Genomic DNA, 25,763 nt, shown 5'->3' with positions numbered 1-25,763 from the left:
TTGAAGAGAAATTTCAAAACCTGCAACGGAATATCTCTGTTTTCGGCTCTTCCTCATGAAGATCTTCCTTTTGGTTAGGTTGCAGACAGAAATGTGCCATACGAAGAAATGTGAAGTGCATGACTTCACCTTTAGAAGCCACGTGTCGTTTACTAAGGTCGCGTTGTTATTTATAAAGTGCATTTTTAAGCTGTACTAAGACGGCAACTAAAATGTGAAATATCATGGGTGGCAACTGTTCGACAATTTGAATACAAATCAAGTGACACTGCACGGTTTTTTAGCGTTATAAGAAGGGAACTTACTTCAAGGCTGGCGTATTCAACATTGTGTCTCTCGATGAGCGTGTGTACCAGCCGTAGAACATGAATATGCTTGACATATTTGTGTTGTCTATACTTTGCGGTTTTACTTTATCATTGACAAGGGCAGGTAAGTAAGGTTCCTCTTCCATACCTTATTATGTATTCTAGTACATTTATACACCGAGCATTGGTCACACTGGATAACACAACTTGTCATTACATGCGCTTCGTTCTTAACGGGAACCATTTTTCAAACTATGTTACAGTCACTAATGTATTCGCCAACAAAACATACGCCTCTAACACTGCGAAGTTTTAGTGCACCTGATACTTTTCTCTATCCTATTTTCGAAGTTTTTTGCGCACACTGGAACAGTAGAAACTGGCAGGTTTACTGCAACATAAATTGAATTCCCGGAAGAATGTAGCGAATTACCATCGGGTATGACTAACCTGCATATGGTGTGAAATATTTAAACAATTTTTTTTCCTGAGACTACAACCGATCCATACTCTCTGTTAAAATAACCCGGTCATGTTTTCAAAATGAGACGCGTTACACGAATAACAATATACAGGTGTAGATTCGGTGACCAGATCTGGACGGCCATTTGTCGGTTTACTGGACTTTTTTTTATTTAATGGCATTCGCTGTTATGTCGCATAACCTAGTGAAAAAAATACTGCCTGATTTTTAATGCTATCAAAGTTATTCCCCTGATTTCTTGAAAAGTTGCGTGGTGACATAGTATTATTTATGCGCACAAGGGGAGCACTCTGACACCAGTAATGTTATATCGATGATTCTGCAGGTTCCTATCTAGAGTCCGTGGAGCTTCTTAATATGCACAAATGATATGAATAAAAATGTAAGCTCATATATGATAGTATTTATTAAGCATTCCACACCATTCCAAACGTCCAAATTGAATAATAACTATGGAGTCCACAGTCCGTTTGAATAATATGCATGAGTGATGTCAAATCTGAAAAGTGAAGCCTATAGCCTCGACAAAGTTATTGTAGAATAACTCCAGCAGTTTAGACAATCTCGTGAATAATGCTTATTCAGCACATTTCATAGAAGAAATATTTATGTGTTGCTATGTTCTCTCTTTATCTTGGCATAGGTGTATTTATTATACCGCAGCAAAAATATAATAAAGTTGTTATTTCGCTAGCGCAATTCTGATGAGGTTCTATAGAAATCGTTTGGGATAACTCGCTTAGAATATACCTGCTCCATAAATTTGACAGGGCATATTCAGATGATCTTCCCTTCTCTGAATGAAGACACCAAGCATTAGTAGTGCTTGCTCTGACCCACAGCCCCGATTTTTTGCATCGCCGGCAGGCATGGCCACGTCATAACCGACAGCTTTCCGCTATCCTTCATATAGCTTGTACATACATAGTAGACAAGAATTTCGAGCATAACAAATCAAATTGAGAGAAAACTAAGCGTGGCGCACCAGGCAATGTCATTAAAGGAAATGCTTAATGTTAACAGAATGAAGGGACACGATGTATTTAGGAGAAGAAACGACGCTAATGAGTAATCTAGCTGGCATTATGAGCAATAAGCAGAGTTGGCCAGGTCACGTTATACGCACAGCAAGGAAAAGAAAAGACAACCATCATATAGGAATTAAAGATTAGTCACCGAGGGGCGACAAACGCAGACGAGGGTGGCAGCACACAAAGTGGTGTGAAGAAAGTAATTTTCGAAGCATGGAATGGAGTCAGCCGACTAAAGACAGGGGTAATTGTACATTGCTGGAAGACATCCTTGTCTTGCTGGGTACACAAAATAGGCTGTTTATGTTGCTGATTCTTTACTGGAAGGATTCATGAGCTAAGCCACAAAGGAAGGCGACGAAATGACGCTCACATTTAGTATACTTTTAAATGCAGCCATTATTAAGTAAAATGAATGCACTAACATCAAGCACCGCCGTACACTGAATACCCGATCTAATTGTTCAATAAATCTCGCTTCGGAGATGCGGGATTGGGCATAGATATTCTTAACTGTAATTCAAGAACGTGACTGTAGAAATTGAAGGATGACAACCACACACGTGCACACGCAGACACTTACTATCTTATCGACTTTCGCATTTTTGTTCATAGGAATGCAGGAAATGGATAAGTGCAAGAAGTACGTTGAGACCGCACTTACTTGGAACACAGTTTGAGCACAGCTGCACAAAACGTTTTACCATTCATCCAATACACAGGGTACTTTCATATATCGTGCGCCGAAGAACGGACTACATTATAACAAACATGCTGAACGGAATCAATATGGTATATCTGAGTCCTACTATATGATTGCGGCTAATTATTTCTGCAACAACCCACACGACTGCAGTAGTCCCAATAAGGCAAGACTGTTATCCCCTGACAATTTAGCGCTGAGCTACAAGAGAAGCTCCCCGCAACGTAAAGAAATTTTCTTCTACTACAAAGATTTACTGAGAAGCCGAGGTTCTTTTGCAGCTTACCGTACTGTCGGGCGGTGACCACAACCAATTCTACATTCAATGTTGCTATAATTTGACTACGAAAACCAAATTTTCCTAAAGCGTATAAAGGTAGTTCAAATGACCTGTTTGCTTGTGGAAGGCTTAAAGCCAAACTATAACAAATTCGTAGAAGTCATGTATAGGCCTGATATCTTACTTATTCTACAACCACTGTTGCTTTCCTCGCAGAATATGGCATTGTGTATCCAACGCTGCTTAGCTCACGAGATTCTGACGAAAAAAAAGTATTAAGAATAAATGAGCGCATTACGCTCAATCTGGAAAGGAGTCATGTGTTCTCTGATCAATTTATGTTCATATCCGAAGAAAATGGAGAGCGCATTCATCTACCTGTAAGTGGCCAAATGATTTATAGAGTTAGACGGTCTTTGTGAAATTTTTCTTGCCATGAAGTGTAAGCTGCACTGAAATACACTGATTTTTTTTTTGCAGATGCGAAAGGATGATTATGAGAAAGATTTGTATCATGATCAACATCTGATGGCTTCTTTAATGGTCCGCACGGATGATGGTGTACACGTGGTGAGCATCTCGTATGAGTGAAATATATTTTCGTGAACTATGGCAAAAAATGCAACAATAATAGTAATAGACACCTTTCTCGCTAAAACGTATTTCTCGTTTTTACGGACGTTCATAAAACTAATAACACAGCATTGGAATATCAGCAGCCATATCAGAATATACGCCCTTGAAACAAAATACTAGTTTATGGGCCATAACTAGTGCTCAAAGCTAGTGTAGTGGTATAACTCATGCGCAGAAGAAAAAGAAAAAATAAGTCCTGCACACATGCTTGCCTGTTTGAGCAATCTATACAAATGATAAGGCAGCGAAGCTGCTTAATTGTCTGGTAACACTTTTGGGAAGTGTGAAGTGTCGCTTTATTGGCTCTTCTTATGATAATTCATCAATGTCATCGCCTACGCCCTGGTCATTTCTTTGGGGCCGCCAGCGAGATTCCGCTGCTGGACAACGTTATCAGCTTTCACCGCTGCAGCCCTCTAAACCAGTAGCTGACCGCCAAAGTGGAGACAGTAAAAACTGACCTTAGGAAGCAAGAATTACGGATTTCTAGCTAAAAGGACAGACAAAGAACTCGGTGCTTTCATTTTATGATCTCTAATGCGTAACATTTAAGGCAATTTTTTAGTGACCCCCGGACGCACACTGCAATAAAGAATCATATTAGCCTCTCTTCCGCCAGCGTGTAAACTCCAAGGTGGTCTTCAACGTAGAACATGCACAACGTGGTGTGATAAAAATAATCAACAAAACGCTCCAAAAAATTATGCAGGTCTAACATCCATGTTGCAATCTGTGTGAAACAAAGCTTTAGTTAGCAGTGAGGTTGGTTCGGTTTGATGAGTGTTGTGATGGGAACCGCAGCGGGAAATTCTAATTCTGGAGAATCGGTACAGAACGGCCACAGTCCCTATGTAACATGTTGAGTGGCTAGTTCAAATCCAGTGAATCAGAGAATCTGTTAAATATAATTCGCTAGTCCACTAACAAATCGGTGGTCTATTGAGATGCATGTGAAGCGATATTATATGTCTACGCTTTGTGCAGGATGCTGAACAAATGTGAGCGTAGTTGGTCACCATACAAGGGTTATACAAGCCGCTTCGCGTGTACTTTCGTATTACCTTCGTGTTTATGTAGGCAAATATATCTTGCGAGATAGTAACAGACCTAACATCCAGGCAGTTGCTCCAAACGCGGGTAAGTAAGAAAACAAGTATTAGCTTTCAAGCCACTCATATAGGTTTGTGCGTATTCAAGCGCGATATACGTAAGTTAAGCTTAAAATAAGGTGATTTAATATTACCTATCACGGAAAACATCGGACTCCGACTAAAGTTGTGTGGCGTATAGATTTGATATTGCCTACGCCGTCATACGCCGGCCATCACCACCGAACGAAAACGATAGCTGAACTCTCCTAAACAACTTCGCTGTAGAACAACAATCTTCAGAGACTGAAGCAACCAGAACATAAATACCCAAGCGTTCGCCAGCACGACGTGCAAGAGGCTGCGCGCTGTGAACGGTTACTGCAGCCTTAAAAAATATTACCATTTCGTGTATTTTGTGTATTACACCTTGCGAAATGAAAGAATAAACTTTGAAAATAGATGCTGATCTGGCAATGTAGACCAGGTCGACCATATTTGTTGCGTCGTAGGTAGCAGTGAGGAGGCTGCTTGTTGTGAGTCACTGATCATTGCCGTGTCGGTGTTCATGGCTGTGATATGCAACAATCGCCGTCATCGCCCTGCAATTTTTGAAGTGCGAAGTTCACTGCACTTCTGCGAATGTGTAAAGCCACCCCAGCGTGTTTTGACGCGGCATTCTAAACAGGCATACTGCTCTCAAACCGAAACCTACGTCAATGCTCTTGTAGCGGCACCGCGTGTTTTGACAATGAAAGAATGTGAGAAAAATATTAAGACCCTAGACAAATAAGCTGACCTAAACAGAAGCATATCTCACTAATCCACTCGTGTTTACGAATGCTGGTACATATTATGTCTCTGACAAACTAAACTCAGCAAATACATGATTACAGCTTTTCGAAGCTATAAGGTTAAATAATAGAAGGTTCAGCTGCTTAGAGTTAAATCGCTGGTGAAGAAATGATATTGGTGTCATTTCTTCTATGACTTTTCAGATATGCAATTTCTTGTTCAGAAATTTCTAGTGCGCCTCTTTTGTATACCTCGATTTGCTTTCCTTTAAATATTTGATTATTTTCGCATTTTTGTGTGTTTAACGACTCTTTACGATGTTTTTAATAATGAAAGGGTTTTTGAATTACTCTACTGCTCATGTCGATCAATTTTTCATTCTTGTGCTTAGCTTTACAATATATGCACCCGGTTTGAATTGTTTAATAGCATTATCTTTTCCAATGTGTATTTATATTGCGTGCGTCCTGGCATCGAATTATTCAAACTCTATTACTTTATATGTTCTGACAAAATTTCTTTCAGTCAGTTTATATGTTTTAGCAAAAATTTCTTTTCGAAATTTGCTGCTTGCGCCCGTGTTACCATGTGCGAGAAGCAAAGATCTGTAAGTCGTTAATGAAATTTTTTTCTTCATCTCTTTTCCACTTGTATATGTTTAGAGAAGAAAATGAACGAACGAACGAACGAACGAACGAACGAACGAACGAACGAACGAACGAACGAACGAACGAACGAACGAACGAACGAACGAACGAACGAACGAACGAACGAACGAACGAACGAACGAACGAACGAACGAACGAACGAACGAACGAACGGACGGACGGACGAACGAACGAACAAACAATGAAGTTCTGTGAAAACTTCATCATTCGTTTTCACACTTTCACGTCGATCCTGTAAAACAACCTCGCTATGGAGTAAACCGCTCCAGATGTGTTGCTTCTACAACCAAGTGCGTCACATGTGAAAACTGAAAGTTCCGGAAGTAGCCGATAATAAAGCGCCCTTCACGCGAGTATAGGCAAAACTCAGGTTGCTCTGTTGCGAGTTTTGTTCTCGCTTCCAGTTTTGTGGACCGAAATTTTGGCATCCATGTCGCATATGCATGTGCTGTCATAAACGTGGAGAAACGTGGTTGACCAGTTGAATGTGATGACTCACCCCGCCGCTCTACTCCATTCGAAGCAGCACGCATCGAGTTCTCGCGTGATACGGTGGTGCGCGAGTTTTCTCTCACTCTCGTTGTGTTAGCGGCGTCGCTTTTGTTTGTCCAAGTAGACCACTTCACAGCTCACGGACTATTCGGCAGCAGACTCCATCACATGAGCAACCCTGCAAGCGCTAAGATGCGCGGAGTCTTAATACCAGAGCTGGAAATGAACACGCACAAGGTGAATAAATGTGAACCGTGAGCAGAGAATGTGAGCACATATGTAAAGAGAATGTGAACGCACTTTCTTCAGCGCAGCGCCAAAGTGTCGGCTAATGACAAATTGCTCGGTGTCGATGTCGAGGCCGTACATGAAAATCTCAGTCGAAGGTGACATTTCTACGTACTAAGGTTAGATAAAACTGCGGTGTCTGTCGTATCGAAACGGCGCAGTGGATTTTGTACAACGTATAGTAGTGCGGAGGTCGACATTGATTTTGGTCAATTGTGTTTCAAAAACGCGCACGCCATGCACGCTTTACGGGCGTTTTCGCATTCCGCCTGCATCGAGATATGGCCAGCACGGTCGAAAATGGAATGGCGACGTCGTCCTAAAAAGCGCGAAACCAAAGCTACTGCGTCACAACGGTCTTTGAGGTAATGTCGCGCTGCCGTGTCATGGCTGCTTCGAATTGTCACGCTGACATTACACTGCACCGTGATGGCTTCATTGAGCAGCTTTCTCTCTCTATTTTTTTTTTTTTGCTCTGGGTCTTGCTCTGTCTGCCGACGTGTCGTTGCTCTTTCGTCGCGATGAAGCATGTAGCGCCTAATCGGTGGTGGACTGCCGTCGACAGTTATATGTTAAGCAAGTACACCTAGCACTTGATGTGTCATTTCCAAGCGGGTGTTTTCGTAATCACACACGGTAATTTCGGAGGCTGCAACAGCTTTTGCCAGCAGTTCTGGCTTGACAAGTGGCGGGTAGTCTGGGATCCCACTCCATCGCGGTCTGATGGCCGGTGATAACGTGTTGTGTTACGCAGCCGCAGGCTCTGTGCATTTATCGAAATCCTTGTAAGCCCATTTGTTTCTAGGATTGTCGGCAGTAAACGGGAAAAGCTGCCCAGAAATGAAGCAGAGTTTATAGACGATAGGAAAGAGCAATAATTGATTTGCAATGCTTCGCTTCGCAATATAAAATTTCATAAGAAAATGTCCGCGTTCCTAGCATCTACATTGTAGCTTTATTAAAATGATTAAATCTATACTGGGCTTTCATGGTGCTTCTCAACAGCCAAGAAACGTTATCGCTCTAAAAGATGGCACTTTCATAAAGAAACTAGTCATGTTTCTGACATGACTAGTTTCATTATGAAAGTGCCATCTTTTGCATTGAGATTGCATTGTATTGCTTTCACTGTTAGTAATACGAACCTGAGGCATGCTATGTGGCATCTCTTATGATGTTTAAAGGATATATTGTACTGGAGCTTTGCAGAAATCAGGCAGTACATAAGCTCTAGTGAATGACCTCCACTGTTAATACATGTCAGAAGCCCGCAATCAAAAGCAAGACCACACGCTATGGCAGGCGTGGCTCTTGACAAGCGCATGTCTAGCGCTTCTCACAAGTTACATTACTGATTGTTGGGACACCCAGTTTTTTCGTATATGCTGATAAGTCGGACGTTATTGGTGGCACCTACACGTAATAGATAGAGCCAATGTATATGTATATCCAAAATTTCTTACGCTGAAGCCGTTCGTCTTCGACTTTTGGGACTAATTTACGTAAACTCAAGCTGAAACAGCGTTAATAAAAGCCACCACTACCGCGATTTTGAAAATCGAAAAATTCTACTTGCGCTCTAACTTCGCCTATCTGCTGGCAGCTGCAGTCACAGTGGCCTTACCAGAAACAACGCGAAAAATTACATGCCAAGAAAGACTGGGCAGGCGCTGTCACGCTATGTGAAGTTATTGCTCTGGTCAATTTCTTGTTACTTTCGTGTAACGTTACTTTTCCCGTTGTTTCCAGTAGGGAAATCACATCAACAAGCTGAAATTGAGACCTACTGCCGCCACCGTAGCCATTAGTGTTTCGTCATATGGTATTTGGTGCCTGGTTGCGAAGTTAATTTGTGCGTTCTGTGCTCTACAAGACGATTGGCCCAGCTTCTTCGAAGATCGCTAACCAGCTTCCTCCTGTTTTACGGTGCCATGTTTTTTCGTTGAAAGGATTTACCAGAGCTAGAAATCGCGCCGACTCCGCCTTCGTCGTACTCGCCGATGGCTCCGAAGAGCGGATAGTACTACCGTATATATGTTGACGACGGAAAAAAAAAGCCGGTATTATCAAGCAAGATCAGACCGATAGGTCACAGACCAACGCGAGCAAGGCGTTTGACATTCCCAACTAGATGAATACATTTTCCTCAAAAATAAGGTGAAGACGTTGGAAGTGGCAACAGTTACAACGCTGATCTCAGGTTTGATGTGACCATGATTTCAAACGCGTAGAAGGCGGTGAAAACACATGCTTCATAACTATTTCCGTTGTGCGGGCTTCACATTCAGTAGAGTCGATAGTGAAGTCGACAGCGTACCCGATCAGTTCAATTCCACGGGTATATTGATGAACGACCTGTCCGCCCCAGGTCGTCAAAACTCTGAGCGAGTTCGCATCTGATGGATTCACCGACGATGAACAACGAGCTCGACCTCTGTGCGAAATAAGCCGAAAATGAAATTGTCTGTCAAGGAATGGCGGAATTGGACGACTCCAACGTCGAAAATGAAGAACCAGCCCGTTTGCTGCCGACAAGCATTGAATTCACGCAAGCGCTGATGACGCTGTCATCAGTATAGTAGCAGCAGCAGCAGCAGCAGTAGTAATAGTAGTAGTAGTAGCAGTAGTAGTAGTAGTAGTAGCAGTAGTAGTAGTAGTGGTAGTAGTAGTAGTAGTATGAGTAGTGTTTGGTTTTACTTTCGTTACAGACAGTGTGATGACCTGATCAGTGAATGCGATTAGTATGTAATGATGGCATAGCCCTATCCGAATTTGAAGCTGACATTATCGTGTGCAAGCAGAACGCTTTAAAAAAGAGTATCAATAATTTTTTCTGCTCAACGAAGGCAGTAAAAATTACCATTTTGACGGGAGTTCATAGCCCCAGTTGAAGATAGCGCCTGCTAATTTGACGGCACTTACTGTCGACATATTCCTTGTTTTTTATCAACTGCTCTGAGCAACTACTCTGACGGCGCGAGCGGTCCACATTTTTGTTATCCGCGTCTCTTTTCAAAATCACCTCAGAGATGCAGTGGCATATAGTTTTGGTAGTCTCCTACTCCGTCCTAGCAATTTCCATTGACTAATATCTATAATGTGGTGCGTTTTCTGCCTGCCCTCGTTTCTTCGGCCGCTTGATTTTCGGCCGCTATCGCGGTCCAAAATCAGCACGCTCGATTATGCACATGTGTATGTATTGTAACGGAAGATTATCATTAGATTGTAAGTCAGTTTAAACACTCTTCGACCTCCAATAACTTCGTCTTCCTCTACAGCATTCACCCGTGTGGTCGCCGTCCTTTTGGCTAACAACATTTCAGCCCCTCCTCTAAGGGCTGACCATTTCGGTCAGTTAGGGGTAGCACCGTGGATGCACCTGTATTTTCCAACACAAGGCGCGTTGCAGCAGGAGGACGTCTTTCCGTAACACATAGTGGTTGTTTGTTTTAATGTAGAATTGGCGTTGCGGATGAAAAACAGTTCGTCCGTTATGCCTTGAGCTTCAGCTTTGTGACAGCGTTGACCACTTTCGTAAAGTGGTATTTCAAGCTGCGCTCGACGTTGTCCAACTTGGCTAACTGGTTTCTGTAAACGCTGGTGACTCTCTTTATCGATGTTGCCTTCGCGCGGGTGTATTTATTGGTGACCTTTTACTGGGCCAGCGTCTGGCAGCCTTGAACTCAACCCGTGAACAGGTGCTGTTACTTATAGCAACCACATTTGCCTGTGTGGATGACGCTACCCCAACGTCGGTCGTCCCTGTCTCCGCTACGACTTCCCCTGCCTCTTCTACTGTTTCGAAGTCACTTCACGTTCTTTGCGCTACCATTAGCTTGGACCTAGTTCAGCCCAACCTGACGCACTCTTCGCACTACTGATGAAACACAAACTCTCCTGCGATGTTTTCTCACGAGCTTTGGGACAGATGTCCCTCGCCGCACACCGTATTCAGAAGGACGGATGCTATGTAATTCGTTGTCGCCATTGCGTTGCTTCATTGTCCGAACCGAGGGTCATTGAGGATAAAGTTACCGACGTGCTCGCACGCAACATCGTAGGAGCTTCGGTGAGTCGTTGGTGTTCTCCCGTTGTTCTCTTTAAAGAAAGAGTGGTTGAGTAGGTGTGTAGATAATGGGGTACGAAAGGCCACTCGCAAAGATCTCTATCCCATTCCTGACATATATGACGCTCTCGACAGGCTTGAAAAATCAATTTGATTAAGAGGCGCGCAGTAGTAGGGGGACTCTGGATTTATTTTGACAAACATATGATCTTTAACGTGCACCCAATCACGGGAAGCGAGCGTTGTTGTATTTCGTGTCCATCGAAATGCGGCCGCCGTGGTGGGAATTTCATCCCGTTACGTCATCCTTAGCAGCGCAACACCATAGCCGCTAAGCCACCGCAGCGAGTCCTTCTTCCTGCGCTCGTTTATGTGGCTTGAAAAGTCCAACGCAGCCTTTGACGCTCTAAAGCCCGTGCTAAATTCAATAGTTATCCTGCGTTACTTTTATGAGACCGCCCCGACCACCCTTCATACTCATGCCAGAGGACGTGGCATCTACGTGGTTCTGCTGCAACGTAATGCCACCGCTGAAGAAGTAGCAGCGTACGCAAGCTGTATCATTTCGCATGCAGAAGCAAATACAGCCATAACCGAACAGGAATGTCTTTCAATTGTTCAGTCTGTTCGAAAATTTCGTCCATACCAGCACGGCCACCATTTCACTCTCGTGAAGACCACCAGGCTCTGTGTTGGCTGTCGTCGTTAAAGGACTTGACATGTCACCTCGGAGGCTTGATTCTCTATTTACAGGAAGATTCCTTAACTTTCACATACAAGTCTAGGAACAAAAATTAAGATTCACGTGCTTTGTCCCGCTGTCCGCTGCCGTGGACTCATTTACCTTCGTCAGCGGCTTCTCCACTACCGCCTAGACAATATGTGGCTACACGGGATATCAACTCTTTAGCCCCAATATACACCCTTCATGAAGGCCAAATGTTTTGATCTTGCATCAACGCAAAGACTCGTGTTGCCACTCTCTCATAGAGCAGCCCAGTGGCTCAAGATGTGCACCAAACAGCCATTTGCGAATTCACCTTGCTCGACTTGGGTTTCACGATGGAGCCTTATATCGTTGTATTTATCCCCACTGGGGTAACCGGTAAGTGCCCCCTTATCTCCCGTTCTCTTCGTTTCAACGTCTTAGGAGCATGACGACGCACCTGCTCGGCACTTGGGCTTTCACAGAACTAACGCTCGTGTAAAGTTGCCTTACTTCCGGCCTGGCCTCTCTACTAGCGTTGCTAAATATGTATCTTCTTGCGAACCTTGTCAGCACCGCATGTATATGTGGCCACATGTAAAATATGTATGAAAAGAATGGCATTAGGAAGCTGTGCGTACTCTACATAGTTACGTAAAGTTGAAAATCCACAGATGAATCATTGCGGTCATTGTAAACACGAGGAAGGCTGTGGGTGTACGGGATTTACGCTGGTGGTTTGGCCGGGGAGTGCTGCAACGGATAAAGTTTTCGTGGTGGTGCTATACAGTAGGCGAAGTGGCTGACTGCGAAGCTCCAGGGGGCACAAGAAAGAGGACGCTTGCATGTGTGCAGCTATTGCAGACTTACAGTATGCGAGCAGCCAATGCAAACCTACTTTTTTGAAGCTACGAAGGGTGGGGAGTTGGACATTCTGGTAGTGCATGTTAAAATAAGAATACCGCAAGATAGAGTGATAAACGAAGAAAGACATACACAGCGCTCCGTGTATATTCGTTCGGCCCGTCTGTAGCGCTGTTATTTTGTCGCGAACGCGGAGCCGAAGAATGCTGTCGGTGGACATGTCGCAAGAGCAAAACCAGGCTTGCTCGATAGATGTAACCATGTCGCCTACGTCGGAAGTTCATTTTTGCTTGAAAGGAAGGGCTCGACTGCGCGCTTGAACTCTTACGAGGCGCGTGACAGCCGCGTACATTCTGCTGCCTGCTAATGCAGTGACACAGTCGGCGCTAGTGAAATGACGAGGGCTGCAGGCCCGTTATCTGGGATAGAAAAGAAGTTTTTCATGTCCAGTCGCGTATGTTGAGGAAACAGTTTTTGGATAAACCTTCAAGCCAGCGTCTTTCGGGCGTGTGAATTGAGACTGCTGCGATGTACCGTGGGTGAGGGCCAGAAGGTAAGGGTGCGACGGGAAAGAGACTGGTATTAGAAAAGGTGTGTAGTACGCGTGATACCAGGTGATTCCAGTAAAGTGCACGCCAATGCGCGGTGATATTGCGGGCCGGTGAACCAAGTGTTCAGCACGGAGAAGTAGCCAGCTTACTTGTTAGGGATTTAATTGGGCCGGAAGCGAGACGGGGTGTTGTCTGTCGTTATAGAACGGACGAAACGTGCAAAGCGCCGGTCGTGTTGTCTCCCCATCGTGGCTCCTTAGTTGTGGGTGCGGTGGAAGATATGCGAGCGGTTAGAGTCGCACCCCTAACCAGGCACGTATGGCGGAGAGGACTACGTAAGTTGGGCGGCTCCTTGAGAAGTGTCAACCGTTGAAGGAAACGGCGGCGTGCTACTTAGTCGATGAGGAGCTGGTACGCCAAAATGTTGGAAGAAGGCGGTCTTGAGTCCATCATACATGGTCCCGCCTGACAGCGGAAGGTGAAGACAGCGGATGGTCAAAGAACTTGACTATTCACCTCCGACGCTAAATGGACGGGCATGCGTTGGCCTGAAATTAAGGGTTCCTGCGATAAAGGCTGGTGCCTTGATGCGCACTCTCTTCCTGTGCTACGAGGTAGGCGCCCGAGGCACGGTACTGTGAACTCGTGAAAGGATCCTTATTTAAAACCCAAGAGTAGCTTCAGTCCTGGGCGAAATGACCTCACTCACGTCTTTCATTCGTTTCCTCCTCTGACTTAAGAAGCCCTCCATAGGCGTTTTTGAATTCAGCGAAATAACTTTTTTTCCAGCTGGCGACAGTTTCTCCGTGCTCCGTGCCTGCTGCGCAGAAATCAACATTGCGGCATTAAACAGCCGGATAGCCTTGCTGTAACCAATCGCGAAGTAAACAATATGAAGCGTGCACTACGCTAAGCGCGGCCACTAAAACGCGTCGTTTTAACAAGATCAGGATTTATGTAACCCGAATTACGTTGTCGTTGTGCTCTTGCGGTAGCCTACAGTTGGGTCGCTTATTTTAATGTGTTTGAAGGAAGCTACTACGTTTGTTTATAATTAGCGGTGTAAATGCAAATCGTATAGTTTTTTCTGAAGGAAGGAACGAAGATCACATCAAGGCCGCGGTGCTTGCTGCATTCGGCTCACAACTGAAAAATTATTTCATTTATGTGTAACTTCCATATTTATATTCAGCCACAATGCAGGTATCTGTGACTTTTCAGGCTTCGACTCTGCCTCAATGAAAGTTTCGGCTTCACGTGTTTTAATTTTTGAGAAAGTGGTCAGTGTTTGCTCAGAAGAAGTATTGAAACAATTGGACTGGGAACGATTAGGAGCGACGATCAACGGCAAGTATCTCAACATCCTTCAGCTTACCGAGGATATTGACACACTGCAGCAATTGATTGAGGACCTCAATATGCTGACTAATATGCTGAAGACAAATGCGCTGTTCAATCACCTGTCAAGCCAAAATAATTTATGATCTGCACTCAGCCTCTAGAGTGTGTAAAGGAGTAAGCTTATCTAGGTCAATAACTCGCAGGCAACCGTGATCATGAGCCGGAAATCTACAGACGAATGAAAGTGGGCCGGAATGCGTACGGCTCGCAATAGGAAATTGTGATCGGGAGCTCACTGCTGTCGTTGAACAGAAAAGTGTACAATGAATCCATCCTTCATCTACGACCATATGGGGCCGGAACTTGGAGGTTAAAAATGAAGCTTGAAAGTAAGGACGGCTCAAACGAGCGATATGCAACGAAAAGTTTTAGGCCTAAGGCAAAGAAGGAAGAGAGCGGTGTAGATCAGATAGCAAACGGGGGTAGCGGTTGTCGAAATTCAGAGGAAGAATTAGTGCTGAGGTTGCCCTGTAATTCGTAGGGCCAGAAGCGCTGTCGAAGATGGCAGAAAATAAGGTGGGGTAATTATATAAGGAAATTCGCAGGCGTAACTTTGAATCAGCTATAGCGCCGGCCAGGGGCAATTAGAGATCACCGGGAGAGGCCTTCGTCGTGCATTGGACATAAAAATACGCTGATGACGTTTTACAACATCTAAAATACGTACGGAATTTTAACTGACTGTTGCTCTTGTGCCGCAGTTCACGTCGTGCTGCGAGGCCACATTCGCATGATTATGGAACGATGTCTGACCCCACCTTCACCTTGTCCTCGTATTGTATGTGCAGTCACTGCTCTGAACAAAGTGCGTCAGTGTCACAATATCAACGACTTCAACCGATTTGATCGGAAACCAGCTAGAACGTTGAGCGTGTGTGTGCTTCGTGTACGGTGCTATGCAGTATTGTGACGTGCACTGGAACGTGTCACATAAAATACCAATTAACGTACGGGTGCTGGGCCCCTTGCCTTGAGGTGATAAGAACTATATATTATGGAGCTTTATTTATTTAATTTCCGTAATTAGTAGCGAAATAAAAACATGTAAGCCCTTTGTAATATTGCACGTATACTTGTTTATCTTTATCCGGTGACAGCTTTTCATCGGCTAACAAATGTTAAATGTAATCGCTCGGTGCTGGACAAGCCTTTATCTACCGGAAGTTTCTCGTATGTTATCGATAGCTCTATCCACTGTCTGTTGTCACCAAACCTTGTGTAGTCTGATTGTGAGCTGGACACGAATTGTGTAGTAATTTCATGAAGGCACGAGTACGCTTGCAATTATGCTGAACCTTCGACCAGTCATGTATAAAAACCGACGCGCTTGACCCACTGATGTGGTTCCGACAATCGCCGAGTTTGATCGCCGCTAACGTTGTGCTTTGAGTGTAGCCTCTTTTTCTCGGCACAGGTTAGCCCAATAAAGAGTTAGTTTCGCAATAAACTGTTTCTGCTACTGTGTTCTTCACAGCTACTGCAATGTGACAATGTGGTGATGGTGGTGCACGGTGATGTTGCTACAGACGGTATATATATAGCCTGGCAGACCTGGCCTGCAATTGCTTGACCTGAGCGTTTCTTTCTGAGCCGAATATCTTATCATGTTCCAATCAGTTCGGTCTGTTGCAGAAATATGGAAAGAATGCGTGACACTTCCACTGCCATTGTTTTGACGGCGGTGCAGTAAACGGGCGAGCGCTTGTCGACGCTGTATGAGACTCGCGGACAAGGACGCTGCCGAATAGGGATGTGCAGTGATTTATCGTATGGATATAGGGTCAACTACAGATGCATGGTGTGCGATTAAGCTATCACTTGACGCGTCTTCTTTCATTTCTTCTCGTTCAATCCAAGGTTTGCTTCCTCCTTGCTCTTATACGACGCCGTACGCTAAATGCGCTGCCACTTCGGATGCTGCCTTATCTTAGCGTGAGAAGTTTTTGGCTAAGAAATTGTGTGCGAATGGCGCTGCCCGGTGAATTCAGTCTCTGGTTGTTTACGTACTGTAATGAAGACTTGGTAACTGCGTTATATGTATTATTACTATTTTCTTTTCACAGGAAGGCATTATTAACGACACTCTGCGCATCAAGCCTCTGTTGCAAATGGCCCGTTCTGAAGAAGGTCACATTGCTCATAAGTTGTTTCAAATACCACCTAGAACAGATAAACCTCCCACGCATAGAGACTACAGTAAGATAATGCGTTTTGATAATTATTTGCAACTTCTTCGCAGCTTTTGTCTTATCAATTCTCTCGTTATTGTTTCTGAAGAGGTGCGTAAACGACAACACATTATTTAAGCACTACGAAAACTTCTACCGCGTGCCCTCAACTTCGCGTTTCTCGAGTCACCGTGGCTATAACGTTGGGCTGCTCAGCACGAGGTCGCGGAATCAAATCACAGCCACGATGGCCGCATTTCGATGGAGGCGAAATGCGAAAACACCAACGTACTTTAGACTTACGTGCGCATCCACGAGCCCCAGGTGATCCAAATTATTGCCGAGTTCTCCACTATGGCGTGTTTCATAATCAGATCGTGGTTTTGACACGTCAAGCCTCATAATGTTTTCCTTCGCGTTTCCTGTGCTAAGCACGAAATCCGTGTTCTTGCAAATTTTAGGTGCAGATGCAACGCACTTGCTTTCTTCCTGGTATTTCGACTACATGTAGTCTTGACCGCCCGCGCTTCTACTTTTGTTGCCTAAAGCCAGTCGCCGCGAACGTTGCCTACATCGTTAACCGATATGAAGACGCAGAATTATCAGCCCTCTACGCACAAAAAAATGCATCCTGTAGATGCCAAGACAGAAAAGCATAGACGCTTTGCGCCACCGCTAGTGGCTCCACTGACAGCGACCTAGCGCTGTATTCCAGCATGGTGAACTGGAAAAGTCACGCAGCTGTCCCATGTGGTCACCAAGGATGCTGACGTACGCAGCTACCACTTGTTGTCATTGATGCATTTGAAAGAAAAATTATTTCCGCGGAGACAATGTGCACAAGGGAAGTGCACTAGAGAGTTGACATGTTTACTAGGCATCCATAATTTGAGATGGCGTAGATTGCACATTGACTAGCGCTGTTTTACCTAAGCAAACGTGGCAGAGCCCTGCTAAGAATGGCGTCGTTTCTATGCATAATTGTGGTCCAGCGGAGCTTTGCTTGCATTATTTAGTTATACAGAAGTGATAGTGCTGTGCCTGCGGAACGAATCCACGTACCCTAAATTGGGACAGCAGCTGTACATTAGCTTTCTACGTTGACCTTACGGTACTGCTAAGCCAGTATAAAAGCGACACTTACCAAGTCGTTCGTAACTTAGCTTGGAAGTTTTTACGTACGAATGCATGAAGTAAAGAGCGCCTTTGATAACACTACACTTGAGGTACCGTACCTTTCAACGTTTCTCATGGGCATGGGCGATGACGCCCAGATTCACTGGTGTGACACTCGACGTGACAGATAAATAAAAAAAGATACGGAAAAGAAATTGATTGCCAGATCGACTGACGCTCAAGAAAGGCGGTAACCACGCTCAACCAAGTGTTTCAGCTCACAGTACACGCTAAACACAGAATGCCCACACTATAATACAAGACGCAGGAAACTGCTGTCCTTAAAGTCCTTTCGTTGCAATTTTTTTTCGTCACTTCGTGAATTCTTTCTTAGTGATGTTTATATAATGAATTACCTCTGGGGTCTGATGCCAATGTCACAGTATTCAGTATTATGAGGCACACCGTAGGTGGGCTACAGAATAAGTTGGTCATCCTCCGGCTTTTTAGGGTGTTTACACATTATGTGAATGATAATTTTTTCATTTGCCCCCATAGCAATGAATCTACCATGGCTAGCTGGAAAGCCCCAACCTCTAGCTCAGCAGTGCAATGCCACGGCTGTTAATCTTGTGCGGCGGGTAATTTCAGGTGTTCTGGCCCATAATTCTTTTTTCTTTACTACGGCATTTAATGTCCCGAAACTGTAAAGGCACGCCAGATGAAGGGCTTAAACATTTAGAGGAGCAGGAACGAAATTATTACCGGCCTTTCGATGTGTGTTAAGATAAACCCGCGCCAAAGCATCCGGTTTACGAACTTTCTTGCATTCCGCCGCAATAGGAATGCTGCCGCCATGGCTGGCAGGTGCAACCGCGACATCATGCTCAACAGCGCAACGGCAGAGTGACAGCCTCAAGGCGGCGAGTGTAGTGGCGAGTGTAGTGATGTGGGGGTATCACACGCGTTATTCACAACGTTATAATAAATATTCACAACCCGCCGCGCTTGCTTAGCCGCTATAGTGTTGGGCTGCTAAGCACGAGGTTGCGGGATCGAATCCCGGCCACGGCGGCCGCATTTCGACAGGGCGAAAACCCCGTGTGCTTAGGCTTAGGTGCATGTTAAAGAACCCCAGGAAGTCCAAATTTCCGGAGTCTCCCACTACGGCGTGCCTCACAATCAGATAGTGATTTTGCCACGTAAAACCGCATAATGTTCTTAAAATATTCTCACAATTGAGTCATTTTCTGAATAGCCGCCTCAGATTTGTATCTAAGACCCAGCTTCCATTCTTGTATCAGGCCTGTACTGATTTCTTAAAAGCAAGGTAGCAGCAGGCTCTTGTCATCTTATCTCGAAACAACAGTGTCACTATCAAATGTTATGCGACCCCGTGAATGAAAATGTATTATGCACGCTTAAAAAAACGTACATCCCTTGAAGTGTAAATTTGTTACACAACAATAATCGTTATTTGTCTTGCTTGCGTTTCCTTTCTTGGAAACGCTGCGCTCCCTACTTTCTTGTCGAGAATGCTCTGTCATGCTGATAACTCGCACGCCGTTCGTGACTTGGAAGTACCGGGCTCGCAGCGGTAAAGAAAGGAAAGGCGGATGACGATTATTGTTGTGCGGCGAGATACGATCCAAATGGTGCAATTTTGTTTAAGAGTATGACATCAACGATCTCTAGCCTCGTGCAATTGGTTAACGTGACCAGGAAAATTGATTGTTTATGTCAGTGCAATTGAATCCGCCGTGCGAATAAAACAAGCGACATAGACATATTGCACTGGAATACAAAAAGAACCACCGAGTGCGTCATGAAATGGCGCAATGCGACGTTCCGGTATAGTTCTAGTGAGCATCACGAACATTTTTGTGCACTACAAGCATTCGCGTACGTCATTATGTCGTGAAATAAACTAAGGCCATCACCCACACTCTTAGATTCAAACGGCCCACTCAAGCATACAGCGCGGAATGAAAACACGTGATAAAAACACCGCACAGCCTCTTTTTAGCGGGACATATAAAGGAATATTACCTATATCAACCTACAAGGATCTTCCCCGTCATGTGCCGTCTCTGATTCGTCACACTGAGTACAGGTGACGTTGTGGTCACGAATCTTATCGCCCTGAGTAATGAGCTATGCCACAACTGATGAATTAAAGCGCTAAGTTATCGAAGGAAAGTGAACAAAGAACGGGGCTGAGGGCATGCTGTAGCACTACAAGGTTGGAGCGTCGCCATGAACGCAAGATGTAGGGCTTCATCCTGACTACATGAACAATGTCAGGGGGTATTTAATTTGTAGGAACCTCTTGCGGTTTCTGCTTAGACAACTGCATAGGTGACCTTGCTTAGGCAGCGCGGAACTGCGTAGGTTCAAGAGCAAAGCACAATAACTTTTCTGCACAGCCTCGTTGAGGAATTTGGGTGCAGACGCGCAGGAGTGCAGGATAGCACTGCATATCCAGACCAGACCACTCGGATTGTGTTTTATGGCTCTGTGGATGCTTTACCGACGAACAACATGAAATTGCTGCGATAAAATACACAGCCGCACGAGCCACCATGACTCGGCGGCATGTTCAACAAGGACGTTGGAGTGTGGGGTGGTGACATTAGATGCAGTGAATGCAAGCGTTTCGTCCACAATTGCTCTTTAAACTGTTAGACCATTCTCACTGTGAACCATGCGAAAAGTAGCAATATTGGTGGCTTCCTGGAGTGGGGTATCCTTGGTGAAATTGGATGTATGAAAGCACTTTGTTCCACTTTTTGTGGTGTGCGCTGAGGTTTTTGGAAAGCAAACAAAATACACCCTTAATCGTTTTGTTGACTCGCTTAATTTAACGCTTAGTCTCGGTGTGGTACACACTACTTGTATAGTGCGAAATACTACTGATGTTTAGGATCTATTGGAATAGCGATGCTTTGTACCCTCTGCCATGATTTGTGATCATAGCAGTAGGAACAGCATGGCGGAACACCATGCTTCTGATAATGGTTGCCTCGTCAGAAACAGGAACTCGCGGTGCGGCTAGGGTTTCACAATATTTTGTCATGTACTCGGTGCTGACAAAAATAAAGCGATCATCAGCTGAACAGCTGCGAAAAGAGCTGACTACATCTATGCCGACCTATTCAGTTGGCACACAAGAGAGACGCAGAAGCCGGACCAATTAGTCGCACTGATGGAACCTTCTTAGGTCGGGCGTGCGGGTAATGCCGAAAAAAAATTCCATGTTTTCCCACATTGCACAGGACACAGCGTTAAAGAAACATAGGCCTCGTACCCCATTCATCTATTTCCCTATACTGTATTTTCCCGACTATAAGTCGCATCCCCAAATTTTTGTCAGTTCCGAAGAAAAAGTACTAGCATAAGTGGCACCAAAGTAGAAGACTTACTTTATTTTTAACTCGGCTGGCATACTGAAACGCTATTGTACATGGTTTTACATTCATAGCAAAATGCCGTACTTGACCCCATTTGAGGGCACTAAATTTTCGTAGACAAAACGAAGCGTGTGAAGCTACGTCGGTCTCAAGCGCGAACAACCTAGTTTGTCGTTCTAAAGATATGGCGGATCCATAAAAAAATCTCTTCCTAAACCGCATTCCCGGAGCTTTGAGAAATGTTTAAAAAGCATCGCGTAACAAGCACCGATAACGACGGTCTGATGCATCTTGTAGAGAATGCTAGAATAAACATTTTGAAAAAAAGAGAAAAGAATGGGTCGTATAGTCCAGAAAGTACAGTACGCGCGAACTTAGGGGAATCACGCCGAGAAATTTGCTGATTCCCATGTATTAAATGGTCCATGCTCCTGCGATCATACATTATTGAAAATCTTCTAACAAGAATGAAACTTTTTTTTTTCAGAACCAGCTAATGTAACAGAGCCTACAGGACGGTCTTCTGCTTATGCAGGTGAGCTATTATTACGCATCTCCTTGAGCAAGAGTGAACCTCAGCATAACGCAGAAAATGTGCATTAATCTAGTAGGTTCGCGGGCAAGAACATACAGGCGTGGATGTATGCCTTGGGCTTCTAACTTTGCCTCAGACTTAGGTTGCATTATGGCGCACGTATGCAGCTTACAGAATCGCCGTTCTTAAGCCCAGATTTCTGGTGTATGCATTATGAAGGTCCGGTCAGGAGCGTAGTATTCGCCTGAAAAAATATTAGGAACGCAAATGGAGTTTAGATTGAAATATGTGTTCATTTGTTCAAAACTGTGGTGGTAATAGAAAAACTTTTCATCGACTAGCTTATTATTATTCTTTTTAGCTAAAAAATATTAACTTCATGAATGGTTAAAATGTACCATGGTAACAATTACATATACCTATCAATGTTGACGCTAGATAAGCTACCAAAGAAACAAGTTATACAAACAGCGCGAGTTCATGCAAGTAGGCACATTGTACTGACAGTGTATTCCTAGGATCTGATAGATAATTTTTATATGTTCGCTTTAAAGGGGTAGACATGTATATCATTCGAATAATGAGAAGGCGTTTCAGAGTATCACGTGCAAGCGTTGCTTTCACATACTATTAGACACGTGTGTGCGTGCGGTTCAGAATGACGCACAGTGCCTGTTCATTAGCCGAAATTGGGTCAGTCAGGCTGAGCTACATTAAAAGTTGCGATAAAAATACTGGTGATACCAGTCACAACAGATAACAGCCGCGAGTCGAAAAAATACGTCCAAAAGTCCTCTTTGTGTATTTGGGAGTTCAGAGCGTAGTTTATCATATTCGAAATAAGGAGACAACTTTTAAATGTAGTACCATCAGCTGTGAAACTGTTAAAAAGCTCACCGTAGAAAAAGGTACGATATTATCGCAGTAATAGTAACCTGCAAAAGGGAGTGCCTCTTCCACCGGAGCTTAAAACGAGCATCCGTAGGAGACGAAAATAAAACACACCAAAGATTGCCAGAGCGTTCGCGCGACACAGGAGCTGTGGATGTAACAAAACGCGCCACGTGAAGTGGTTAGTTGGCCTCCCTTTTCGCACTAGCAATATTAACAGGTGTCGGTGTTATGGTTATCCATCTTATAATTAAGAATGAAGCAGTGTTTACGCTAAGTTGCTACCTTAAGCTTTCACGGTGTTGAAGTTAATCTGGCCGCATTTAGTACGACGATGGTTTAAATATAAGCGCACACCTAAGCGAGAAAGCATTTATTTAGCCTTTGGCGAAGGCGCGCTAGAACAATGGAACTATATGCGCTAAAAAACCACAAATACAACTAAATCAATACGTTCTAGCGTCCACGAGTGCTTCCTGTATATCGATCATTAGTATTGTCAAGAAATGAAATAGTCAAAACATTACAGCGATACCTAAAATTTATTAGTGGACGTGCAGCAATTTAAAAAAAAATTATAGTTTAGATAGGTCGTTATATTAGTAGTTTACAAATGTAGGCGGAGAAGCCTTCGCATAAAAGTTTCATATTAAAGAATGCCTATAGTTCTTTATGACCGAGTACATGCACTAAATAGTTTGTAATAAAAACTTATGCAAGGTTTGGCGGGGGGGGGGGGCGCTCATGCAGAGGCTCGAAGCCGTGGAAAAACCTACTACCCCGAAATACACATCGTGCAAGACTCAGCGCATGCTCAAGTATTTGGGTTCAAAAAGACTGATGTCGTCATGTACTTTGGTGTCTTCTTTAATGCCGTAAGTATTATATTTTTACTGCGCTAAAGACCGAAGAATTCAAAGCACAACATTGTCTGCCTCTTCCCCAGACTTTGCCAGTGCTGGCTGCTGATTCGTGCGCCATGCCGCTCCTCTTTGTCGGTCACAGTGGCGCATGGGGTAAAGGTGCCCTGAACCCCTTTAAGTCACAAAGTGGGGAGAGCCATTCGAAGTGAAAATAGGCTGTTTCAGAAATACTTTGCCCGCAAAAGGTACTTCAATGCGTTAAGCAGAAGCAGTTATTGCCAATCAAACATGGCTTCCGCTGTGCTCCCGTTCCTTCTTCAATGCCTCGCACTACGGTGCGAAGGCTTCCGCGCAGTGGGACGTGCCCACAATGCCTCGCCTTCCGAATGCCACGTGCAGTTCAAATTACATTTTGGATTTTAACGTAGGCGCCATGACTTCCGTCTTTGGTGCCCACGATGTGATAAAAATAAGTCTAACGCGGTTGTCCTCAGCGAGCCGCAGTGCGCTTAGCCAGTGGACTGGTGGCGGCACCCCGCGGCGCCCATGGTATCTACGTCACGTATCCGACCGCAGCTTGATGCCAGCTATCATCCAATATCAGCCGTCTAAGGGAATAACGAAATAGTGCATCTGATGACGAAATAGTGCGTCTTGAAGCGAGTGAGGACCGGGCTTCTTATTGAAAAGAGAGCGTTTGAGAGATAGGCGTGTTCACGATCCGCTTGCGAGCTCCACGATCCGCGTACGACAGCAAAACTTGGCGGTGATTTTTACAGCAGCGTATGGTACCCGCGGACTATGTTATTTCACCAAGCCCAATGTGTAGTTCAGGGCCTCTTTAACGCTATATCCATAGAATACAAGTATGCCCTCTTCAGCTCACCGTACGGCCAATTAGCGAAGCGTTGCATAAAGTCAGCTCTCCCCCCTTTTTTAAGCAACACTAACATTCTTTCCTGCAACAATAACCGGCTCAACCATGATAATGAAGCATTTACCAACTATCAGCTTCAACATGACCATATGCGTGAACTGGATTGCGCAAGCAACAAGGAAAAATACAGTGCCATCCCAATCTCTGAAGAATGACCAGCGAAGCTGTATATGCGGGCCCCTTTATGGCGAACTGTCTGATAACTTGTGTCAAACGCCGTATGCACATAAATAGAAGGCGAAGGGCGATTAGGCGATCCTCTATAATATTGAACCTCGGGAGATGATGAGGCACCGGGGGGAATACATACCCATGCATTGTTGCAAAACGCGGCACGACATTTTCTACTAACGAATCCCGGCACGTAGAGCAGACACGCACCTCGCCGCACTCCGAGGGCACACACTGCTTCACCGTAGCCAAGGTGATCGTGCGTTGGTCGACGTCCTGCAGTGCAGCAATGGTTGTGACGTCACTCGAAAACCACAAGCAGCCTCACACAACACAAGCCATACAAAATTGGTTCCCCACACACTCCCTCTGAAACCTGGTCGTTGCTCCGCTGAAACGTTCCAAGTGTCCGGGATCGGGGCGGCATGGACGATTAGCATTTCTTTCCGCTTCGCAGTCCTGGCAGGCAGCACGCTTACCAGATGGACATAACGGGAGAACGCAAGGAATGGAGATACGCAATCGCTTTAAACAGAGAGAAAGAGGGGGCGGTGCGAACGTAGACACGATCGACGCGGGTCAAAGTATATTACCTGTTCATATCAGCTTAATATCTGATACGGGTTGTATTTGCACCAAAGATATTCAACCTATGTATTGCAAGTTGGCAGAGTGTTTAAAGACTGCTTATTTTGCGCCGCTGGTAGGCCCGGTATGGCAGTACCTTTGGGATCGGCCCATGTATGAGGAGAAATTCTAGATCTACACCGCTCGATAGACGCACGAAATTTTTTCCGGAACCTAGCTATATACAGCTTCGCTCTAAAGAATTCCCGAAGCAACCATGTCAGGAGAGCTCCTGACGTTAATCGGATTCGCACTGAAGCTACTTAACGGCACATGGTATTGTCACCGCCGGAGGGCTCCAAATATGAGTCGTGTACTGCAACCTCTCTCGCACTTCCTTCTGCACACATACCCGCATAACCACCGACCCGATTTGCTGTTCATTGAAGTGCAACACATCATCATCAGCAGCAGCATCATCATCAGCCTGGTTACGCCCACTGTAGGGCAAACGCCTCTCCCATACTTCTCCAAATACCCCGGTCATGTACAAATTGTGGCCATGTTGTCCCTGCGAACTTCTTAATGTCATCTGCCCACTTAACTTTCTGCCGCCGCCTGCTACGCTTCCCTTCCCTTGGAATCCAGTCCGTAACCCTTAATGACCATCGGTTATCTTCCCTCCTCATTACATGTCCTGCCCATGCCCCCCACTTCTTTTTCTTGATTTCAACTAAGATGTCA

At 44.7% G+C, this 25,763-nt stretch overlaps 1 protein-coding gene and 1 pseudogene across 1 annotated transcript in view; both read left to right on the top strand.

Annotated features, from left to right (window-relative positions):
* Positions 1-275: 275 nt before the first annotated feature.
* Positions 276-25,763, top strand: part of LOC142583700 (A disintegrin and metalloproteinase with thrombospondin motifs like) — an 82,976-nt gene continuing 57,488 nt past the window's right edge. Inside the window, exons 1-7 of the mRNA XM_075694187.1 lie at positions 276-432; positions 3,023-3,186; positions 3,287-3,387; positions 4,427-4,440; positions 10,052-10,123; positions 21,543-21,590; positions 23,232-23,356. Coding sequence (XP_075550302.1) covers positions 366-432; positions 3,023-3,186; positions 3,287-3,387; positions 4,427-4,440; positions 10,052-10,123; positions 21,543-21,590; positions 23,232-23,356 — 591 coding nt within the window. The 5' untranslated portion in view covers positions 276-365. The remainder of the gene's footprint in view (positions 433-3,022; positions 3,187-3,286; positions 3,388-4,426; positions 4,441-10,051; positions 10,124-21,542; positions 21,591-23,231; positions 23,357-25,763) is intronic.
* Positions 25,021-25,198, top strand: LOC142583787 (U2 spliceosomal RNA; annotated as a pseudogene).

Source organism: Dermacentor variabilis, chromosome 5, assembly GCF_050947875.1.
Source record: "Dermacentor variabilis isolate Ectoservices chromosome 5, ASM5094787v1, whole genome shotgun sequence".
NCBI lineage: Eukaryota > Metazoa > Arthropoda > Arachnida > Ixodida > Ixodidae > Dermacentor > Dermacentor variabilis.
The sequence above is the reverse complement of the archived record's forward strand: the minus strand, read 5'-3'. Positions and strand labels throughout refer to the sequence as shown.